Source organism: Marmota monax, unplaced genomic scaffold, assembly GCF_021218885.2.
Source record: "Marmota monax isolate L192 unplaced genomic scaffold, Marmota_monax_Labrador192_F-V1.1 WCK01_AAM20220418_F8-fsc00024, whole genome shotgun sequence".
Taxonomy (NCBI): Eukaryota; Metazoa; Chordata; class Mammalia; order Rodentia; family Sciuridae; genus Marmota; species Marmota monax.
The window spans coordinates 9,300,013-9,309,738 of record NW_026695224.1 but is presented as its reverse complement, the minus strand read 5'-3'; the positions used below and the strand labels follow the sequence as shown (position 1 = coordinate 9,309,738).

At 51.2% G+C, this 9,726-nt stretch overlaps 1 protein-coding gene across 2 annotated transcripts in view; it reads left to right on the top strand.

Moving 5' to 3' along the window:
* LOC124086749 (liver carboxylesterase 1-like) overlaps window positions 1–9,726 on the top strand; it is a 35,677-nt gene continuing 25,951 nt past the window's right edge. The window contains exons 1-4 of one of the 2 annotated variants that reach the window (XM_058575889.1): window positions 1–220; window positions 3,726–3,927; window positions 6,344–6,488; window positions 8,667–8,800. In XM_058575889.1, coding sequence (XP_058431872.1) covers window positions 160–220; window positions 3,726–3,927; window positions 6,344–6,488; window positions 8,667–8,800 — 542 coding nt within the window. In that variant the 5' untranslated portion in view covers window positions 1–159. Of the gene's footprint in view, window positions 221–3,719; window positions 3,928–6,343; window positions 6,489–8,666; window positions 8,801–9,726 lie in introns of those variants that run through there. The other variant, XM_046435249.2, reaches the window with a different exon arrangement.

The following is a 9,726-nucleotide window of genomic DNA, read 5'->3' as shown; positions in this document are numbered from 1 at the left end:
TCCCCCAGGAGTTCTGGGGAAGAGAGGAGATTTGGGTCATCTCACATTCAGACAATCAAGCTGTGGGGACAGGACGTCAGGCTTCTGGGCTGAGACCTGGGAAGCCCTTCAGAGGGACACGGAGAAAGGATCTCATTTGCAGAGAACTGCCATCCTTCCATGATGTGGCTCTGTGTTTTGGTCATCCTGGCTTCTCTTGCCACAAACACAGCTTGGGGTGGTGAGTCCTGAAATATAAATACTAAGGGGTACTTTGGAGAACCCTACACCTGGGCAGAGGAGGGCTGAGATGTTTACAGGACAAGGCTTGCGGGTCTGGTTCTACACCAGTGTTCACTCACTGAACTAGGACTTGGAGTAGCCTGGCTCAGCCAGCCCCAGCCTCCCGGAGATTCAGGGAAGAATAAGCTCCCTAAGGATGCTGCTGCAGGTGTCAGGTGCAGGAAGACAATGAGATAACCCCGGGCCTCACAGGCAAGGAGATAAGAGCTCAGTTTACTGTTTCCTTGATCAGTGGCTGAAATCTGGCCAGATCATGGAGAGTGGCTTAGTACAGTATTAAAAATATCCACTCTGGGGCCAAGGGCAGGTCTGAATCCTAGCTGAGCACTTCTGAGCTGGGTGTCCTTGGGCAAGGTCCTTAACTTTGCTGTGCCTAGGTTATCCCATCTCTAAAATAAGAATGTCAGCCGTCCCCACCTTATTAGGCTGTTGTGAGGATGAAATGGGTGGTTCTTTCCAAAACACTTAGGATGGTGCCTGTTTTAGAGAAGCTTCTGGTAAGGAATGGTAAATATAAAGGAGTTGACTTAAAACAGAGTGTATTAGTAGGAAGTTTGAAGTATTGTAAGGCCAACATACCAAGAGTCTGAAAAGGTTAAGTTGTTATCTATAGTTTCCAAGAAGAAGGGATTTACCTCTGGGGTTGGGGACACAGAGGGAAGGACTAGGGTCAGTCAGGAGGCACAGAGGTTGAGGACTGTGGGAAGGACCTTTGTCAGGGTTTCCACTGGAAGGAAGAGGTGAGCAAGGTAAGTAGCTGTAGGATTGATTGGTTTGGATAATTTCAGGGACCCCTCGGGTGTCAGGACGGTCCCTGGTTGGGTGGTTCTTGGCTCTGGGTGATTAGGGCAGGTGGATACCGACCCAGGGTGTGAGAACCAGATACAGGAGGTGGGTGGTGGGCTCTGGATGGGTTGGAACCTAGGAGGGAGAGTCCCTGTAGAATCCCCAAGTCCAAAGACAGAAAATTGTAGTCTTAGTAAATGCAGGGCTATCACAAGGGACCTCAGAATATATTTGTGCCACTTTATCAATTGAGAAATGGAGACGCAGAGGGAGATTGTTTTAGTTAGCCTTTTATCCGTGTGGCCAAAATACCCAACAAGAACAATTTAGAGGAGGAAAATTTTATTGGGGGCTCATGGGTTTCAGAGGTCTTGGTCCATAGATGGCAACTCCATTTCTCTGGGCCCCAGGTGAGGCAGCACATCATGGGGCAAGGGCTCAGAGGAGGACAGCTGCTCTGATCATGGGGGGATCATGAAGCAGGGGTGGGGAGAAGGGGCACACTCCCAGGCACGTCCTGCGGTCCCACCTGCCTACAGTCACCACCCGACCAGCCCATTCGAACTAGGGTGGACTGTTTAGGCTAAAGCTCTCCGTCTCACTGTTTCCCCTCTGAATGTCCCTGCAGTAACAGGGGGACAGCTCATAGCCAAACCATGACAGACCCCTCTCCCAAAGAAACCTGAAACATCACGCCCGGCCTTCCTCTGGCTGCTAATGCAGGCTCTGCTCTGCACATCAGTGTCCCGACAGCCCAGGCCCCATCTGGATTTAACTTTTCCCTGGACGTGCAACACTGTGAGAGTCCTAGGACTGAGAATAAAAAGGAGGGGAAAAATGCAGACCAAACCAGGAGTGGAACATTCCTTTACCCAGGGTTCCCCCGGCAATGCCACCTGATGTCCATCTTTAGGGAGCCCATACAGACTCCTTCCAGTTCCCTGTGTCCTCATCCGTAACGTGGCCATGTGAATACCTACCTAGCAAGGTGTGGACTGTTGGTTTGTTTTAGGATTACCTTAAAGGAACAGGAACCTAGTTCAATGCTCAGTATGTGCACATTCCACGGAACATCCAGGGTAACTAGTGTTCCTCCCCTTCTCCTTTAAGGCTCTCGCTCCATCCATCCTCTTGGGTAATGTGGCTTTTGCTCACTTCATCTGGGTTGAAAGTTCTCGTTGGTCGGACGCAGGTCAGACCTAGTGTTTCTGCTCAGACTTCACCTTCCTTCACCTACTAGAAGCAGCACCCAGCCCTCCCCCTGTCCTCCCTGGCCTCCCGGGGCTCCGTCCTCCTCCTGCCTCCTCTCTGGTGGGTGCTCCCAATCTCAGCTGAAGCTGCCTCTGGGCTTCACTCTCGGCTCCTGCCCTTCCCTCACCTTGGCCCCTGCAATGAGGGTGTGCACTCTCACCTTCGGGGGGATGACCCCCTGCCTCCTCACGCACCTCCTTGCAGTCTTAGGGTGCCCACATCCTTCGGCATCTTACTACCTGGACAACTCACTCACTTCCCAAGGATGAGCCCTCTAACACGGAGCCAGAATCACACACCCACTTGTTAGTCTCCTTTCCCTCTTGTGGCCCCCAGATCACTGGCCACAGGAAGATCATTTTCTTCAGAAGTCCTTGTAGACGTGACTGTATTCGTGAAATCATTCTCCTAATTCTCTAAAGGTGTCTAAGCGTAGTGTAGGGGATTGGGACAGAATAAAGAAAAAGTTCACCTTCATGGCCACCACCTGGGGGCATGTTGCTGTACCCTGACTCTGACTTCAGACAGGGTTCTGTCCTCATAATCTCAAGATCAAAAAGGTCAAAAAATTGTAAGTCAAAACACCAGAGGTGTGAACAGTGGAAGCTGGGAACTGTCTGTTGATGGGTCCCGTGAAAAATACCTCTTGGTGTATTTATAGTATTCAGTAACGACAACAACCAACCTAAATGTTCATAGTAGGGAACTGGCCGTCAGTGCTATGAGATGTGGATACTGCTGTGTAACCTGGCTTCTTCGTAAAGAGTTTTTCCGAGCTGGGTAGGGTGGTGCACGCCTGTAATCCCAGTGGCTCAGGAGTCTGAGGCAGGAGGGTCACAAGTCCATTCAGCCTCAGCATCTTAGCAGGGCCCTACGCAGCTTAACGAGACTCTATCTCTGCAAGTCCCAGCTGCATGTGATCAGAAGGCCTGGCTTCCTCTTCTCCCTCCTGCAGCCCCTCCCTGGTCCCCCACCAGGACGTGGCCTCTTTCTTCCCAGCTTCAGGTCAGGTATGTCTGTGGCTCCTTCTCCCCCCAAGGTCAGCCCTCCTGAGAACAGGGCTCCCTCTTGTTCATCCTCTTAACCAGCTCAGCACCAGGACCCTAGTGGGTACCTGCTTCCAGAAGGTTCTAAGAGGGAGGGCAACATTCTCAGAAGCTCTCCTGTTTTCGCCGACTTTTGTCTGAATGCATTTAGACCTCAATTCCAATGGACTTCTTCTACCAGAGCTTTTGGTCAGGTGGGACACTTTCCTCATCCCTCTTTTGCCAAAGAAGAAATCAGACTAGAGGGTCTAGGTCACTGACTCATTGTCACATGCTTAGAATGTGGCAAAACCCACCTGGATCCCAGGACTAGCATTTCCCCCTCTAACGTCCTCATTTGCTGCCCAGGTCAATTTGAAGAAAAGCTCCCGCCGCCCGAGGTGGAGACCCTACAGGGCAAAGTCAAGGGGAAGTTCGCAACCCTGAAAGGATCTTCAAAGCCTGTGTCCATTTTCCTGGGCGTCCCTTTTGCCAAGGCCCCTGTTGGACCCCGGAGGTTTGCTCCCCCAGAGCCTGTGGAGCCCTGGAAGAATGTGAAGGACACCACGTCCTTCCCGCCTATGTAAGTGAGGTGGCTTGTTTCGGAGGGTGTTTGTCTCTCGATGCTGCAGTGAGGGGTGGAGGCCGTCCTCTGCTTGGCCCTGCTTTATTCTGGTATCCTCCAGACACTGCAGAGCCCTGAAGCCTTCTGGACCTCTCGGAGATTTCTAGAACCCTTTGTTCAGCACATAGTTCTTGGGCATCTATTGCACTCCAGGCCCGTTGTGGGTTCCTGGGTCTTCCAAACCTAATGGGGAGAGAGAGAATAAATAATACGCAAGGCAATAAATGAATTGGGTCATATGTGACAATAGGATTCGTGATTGGTGCTTTGAACAAAGCACAGCTGAGCAGAAGGAAGAAGCAAGTAGCCACTTGTGTCTTCTGTCTTGAACCTCGTGGCTGGGCCTGGGTACGGGAAGGTGAGGGATGGTGCATAAGTGGGCACACGGACATGGCAACTTCTCAACTCCCAGGCTGGTGTGTCTAGATCCCTAGGAAGGGCCAGAACAGTGGCTGGTGTGCCCAGGCACCCTGTCTAGCTGGGCCCAGAAGGCCAAAGTCCCCAACTGTCCCCACAGATCAAGCATCTCGCTTTCATAGATTACCTTCTTCCCTCCTCCCTTTCTTGCTATCTTTCTTCATGGTTAACTGGTTTTCTCTAGCAACATCTTTTGTTTGATCCCTTGCTTTTTCTTTTTGGCACATCTGATACACATTTTTGCTTTTTATTTACCATGAGGCTAACAATAAATATTTTATAGTTATAATATGTTAAACTGATAAGACCCTAATTTTGATCACAAAGAAAACAAAACAAAACAAAAACTCTACATTTTAACTCTGCCCCCCATTTTTAATTTTTGGTCTCACATGGGACATCATTTTTTGTCTTGCTTAATATTAACAAATTAACGTAGTGATTATTATTCTGAATAGTATTCTTTTTAAAGATGTAGGTGGCTTACCTAGCATCACTACAATATTAAAATAATTATAATTGTATATTCACTTTCAACAGTGATGTTTTCTTGTGACACACTAACATCCTTTTATTTCAATGTAAAGAACTCCCTTTAGCATTTCTCGTAGGAAAGTTCTGGGAGCAATGAATTGCCTCAGTTTTATTTCTCCGGAAAAGGCATATTCTGTGCTGCATTGTCTCTGACCTTTGAGAGTTTGATTCTAACGTCTTAGTGTAGTTTTATTGGGTTGAATCAAATGCATGACCTTTGGCCTTCCTGTACCTGGAAGTTAATATCTTTCCCCAGATTTGGAACATTGTCTGTTAGAATCTCTGGAATTTGTCTTTCTTACCTCCCTCCTGAACTCTAACAATCTGAGTATTTGGTCTTTTGAAGCTGTGCCCTCGATCTCATATACTTTCTTCATGTATTTTTTATGTTATTCAATGTATTTTTTAGCTTTAGATTTTTCTGGATTTTTAAAAATTTCAATCTCTTTGTTAAATTCCTCTGAAAAATTTATGAATTGTTTCTTGATGTTTTCTTGAAGTTTGCCTAGCTCCTGTAAAACAAATAAACAGACAAACAAAACCCCAGCTGTTTGGAATAATTCCTGGGAGACATTCCACTTCTTCATCGTTTCAGGGTTGACCTTTGCTGCCTCACTTTGTCCATTTGTTGAGGTCCTATTTCTCTCAATGTTCTTGAAGCTTGGGATCATGTTACAGTGTCTACACATTAAAGGGTTATTCATTCCCGTCTTCACCGTGTAGCTTTGTGTCAGCCCATCTTCAGTGAGACTTCTAGAGATTTTAAGTACATGGAATGTTGGGTTCCCTGAACCTGTGACGGCTGCAACCGTCTGAGCAACAGCTAGCACTCAGCCCAGGTTTGCCATGAATGTCACAGGGCTGCAAATTTGCTGTGGCTTTCCAGTCCCAATGGACATAAGCAAGATGCAGGAAGGTACCCAGGGAGAGCTGACCTATTCTGGAAGCCCATCCCAGTCGCCAGATAGGTCCACACCCTAGCACCTCTCTCACAGGGGGACAGCTGCCTGACTTCAGCAGGAGCAGCAGGAGCCTGGAGTAGGCCACTGGACTGCCATGATGCAGATGCTCGCAGTCCTAGCTCATTAGATCAGATGGTGCCTTCCCCCCAGGGGTGCCCTGAACAGGTACAATAGTTGCTTCACTGCAGCGGGAAGGGCCAAAGCTGAGACAAGTCCCCCTTGGCATCTGCTGTCTGATGGGAGGAAGAAGCCAAGGCCTTCCCACTCTGCATAGTCTTTGAGCCCCTACCCAAGATTTCTACCAGGACCCTCAGAGAGCTTTTCCCTATCTCAGTGTCGCAAGTCTGGTAGCGACCACTGCATTTACAGGATTAAAACATCCAGTCAAAGGCCCCTTCCAGACTTAGGATGATCTTGTTAGATGTATGAACCTCAGGGACCCTTTCTTCTGTCCTCCACAGGTGCTCCCAAATCACGGAAAAAGGCCCAACGCTGTCTAAGGTCTTCAGCAACAAATTTCCTTCCTCCTCTCGTAAGCACTCTGAAGACTGTCTTTATCTAAATATCTACACCCCTGCTAACCGGAAGAGCAAAGAGCTGCTGCCGGTAAGCAAGAGATGACCCACCCGACTGGTCACCACGTGGGAATTCTAGCCCCAGCCTCCCCGAGAAAGAGCCGGAGGCAGCTCTCAGCACACCCATCCCAGACCAGGCCTCCCTTCCCCAGTGTCTTCATGATGAAAATTTTGCTGTAATCTGAAATGCACTCCTGAATTTTTTCAGGTTTTCTGACAGTCATAGAAATAGTGACTACTCTAAGTTGCTAGCTGGAGAGCAACTAAGATATAATTTTCAATAGAATTAAAGTGCAGAGAATCTTAGGGAAAAGACAACGACCCAAAATACCATCCTTACAGATACAGAAAATGAGGCCCAGATGGAGGAAGGGAGGTCGCACACTAGGGTTCACAGGTCTAGAGCGCAGGTCTTCTGATCTTCAAAGCAATGTCTTTGAACATGGGCTAGGAAATCAAACAAGTATGTGCCCTCTCCCCAGCACTCCAAGATCCATGTGGGAAACCTCACCGGCCCATGACAGAGGTGCAGGAGGCAGAGCCCGGACAACCTCCGGAACACTTTCCTTGCCTTAGGCCAATCATCTGGGGTCTCATCGAAGCTCATCTCCCTCCCTAAACTTTGGTGCAGACTGATGTCCAGAGTAAAGTTCAGTGAGTCAGCATTTCCCAGCCAAGGAAGAGCCAGAGGTGGGGCAGCTGCCAGGGGCAGGCCAGAGGTGGGGGGTCTGCTGGGGGGGAAGAAAGGGCAGTGTCAGCGCCCAGTCCCCCAGGAAAACCCTGACGTTGTTCCCAGAGGTGGGGAAGGCGGTTGTGAATTGGAGACTAGAAGTCAGTCTTACGCAAGGTACAAGGTGGATTGAGACTTGGGCTTAGGGGGAGCAGGGGCACGGCACCTTCCCCCGCAGCCCCTGCCCTCCAGGTCTTGCCATCTGCGTCACAGACGTCCTGGCCTCTCCAGCCTGTCTGTGCTGACCTGTCCTTGAGCTCACCTTCACTCAGGTGACCCCGACTCAGTCCCTCCCTGGGGACAGCAGGATCAGAGGTGCAGGAGAAACAGGGCTCTGGGAGCCTGGAGGCAGGAGACCCCCAGCTGTGGACACAGGGTCTGGGTTTGGATCCTGGGTCTGCCTTGGCCTGGCTGAGAGTCTTGGGCAAGTCCTCCACCTCCCTCAGCCTCTGCTTCCTCTCAGGGAAGAATCCTGTGTGAGTGTCTAATGATGGTGGTCGGGCTTCATCTCAGGGCTGGCTGAGTGCGCAGAGCAAGCCTCCTGGAACACAGGTCAGAGCTGCAGCGGGACCTTCCTCCTGCCCTAAGGGCTGGCTCACTGTGCTGTCCAGTGGGCTGCAGGGAGTCGGGCAGCTCTGAACGTGGGCCCTGGGGCTGCTGGGACCAAGTCCCACTTCTACCACTTACTCCCTGCAGCTTCTTAGGCAGGTGAAGTGCCTCATTTTTACTGTCAAATAGGACCACATTAGGACTTACTTGTGCACATTATGGGTTCTTTTTTCACTAGCAATATCACATTATTTCACTCACTCTCATTTCTTCTCTGCTACATGAGATCTTTAACGAAACAACCATGAATTTTGAATTGTGTCCATGCTCAATTCTTGGCCCAGTCGCGGTCCTCAGAACGTTCTCAGATAGTGTCTCAGCAATGACTGAAGGCTTCTTGGAGGAGGAGAATGTGAGCCTGGGCTTGATGGGGAGTGGGTAGCTTTGGATATGCAGAGATGGCCGAGGGGTGGCACCCTAGGCTCATGCATGCTTCTTAAGACAGTCATCCCCGCAGAGGGAGGTTTAACCCCACTGGAGTTAACTGAGATGCAGCTGAAGTTCAAGTGCTGCCTGTTGCTTATGTTGAGCTGGTTAAATGGTCCAGGCATAAGGGCAACAGCAGTATTGGAAGAACTGGACATCCCTGGCCTTTGCTATTCCCAGGCTGACCTTCTCAGTTTGAAGAGACTTGGAAGGATGTGGCACTGGGGGCTAGAGAGAAAGGCAAGGGCAACCAGGTGGCACTCAGAGGGGTGGTCCCTGGGCCCCAGCTGGGAGAGCTGGGGAGGAGAGAGACTGTCTTCTGCAACCTTGCTGTGCACTGGTGGATTTGGGGTCCTGGCATGGCCAAGAGGTAGGGGATCACACCAGAGACCCCTCTTCCCTCTCTGCTTCCTTTATCTGTAAGCTTGCTCCCTCCCTGCCCAGGTGATGGTGTGGATCCACGGAGGTGGCTTAGTCTCTGGTGGGGCATCAAACTTTGACGGGCTGGCGCTAGCTACCCATGAAAACGTGGTGGTGGTGACTATCCAGTACCGCCTGGGCATCTGGGGGTTCCTCAGGTAAGGCACTGGACAAAGCATCCTTGTTTCCTCGTATTTGCACCCCAGCACCCACCTTCTCATGCCCCAGCCAAACTTGTCCTCTGGGTTCTGAGCTCTGGTGCATTCTGCTCCCTTTGCCTGGGGTGCCTGCTCTGCCTGTCGAGGACCAGTTCCACCTATGATCACCCTGACACACTCCACCCCTCTCGCCTGTGCTGCCCTCTGCGCTGCCCGTTCACATGCAGCAGGGCAGTGGACTGTGGCACATCTCCTCCCAGAAAGGACGGAAGGAGCGGGCTCAGCGAGTGCAGGGGCGTGAAGGCCAGGGTGGCTGGAGGTGGGACGTCACCAGAGATCTGACCCGGGGATCGCTGCTCCCTGGAGAAGTGCTGGCATCAATTCAGCTTGGTTCCTCCTTGGCATCTGGCACAAGTCGGAATCAAGGCTAGAGTGTTCTCTATGCCTTCTCCACGGGCACAGGAAGCAGGTGTCCTGTGGGGTGCAGCCACTGGGACTCTTTTCTGACATCTGACCCTGAGATGGTGGCTGGGGGTTCTGGAGCAGGGTCTGATCACCACTGGGAAGACTCCAAGCTGGAGGAGGGGTGCAGGTCTGCCTGTCGAGGTTGTCGGAGGCCACACATGCCCAGAACATGTCACCTGCCCAGGGAGCCTCTTCTCTTCCATCCGGGAACCGTGCTTCCGCTTCCTGTCCCAGCAACACGGCCCCAGACTCTCTCCACCTCCTTCCGCCCTGTCTCCTCCACCCACACCAGGCCGATTCCCTCCTGTCTGGGCCTCCTGTCTGGGCTTGTCCAGGTCCCTGATGACCTCAGCCCCTCCTGGCGCAACTTCACGTGACCTCTCAGCAGTGGCCTCTCACAGATGACCACTCATGGCTCTTTGAAATGTCTCCTCCTCTTGGCTCCTGGATGCCTCTCACCC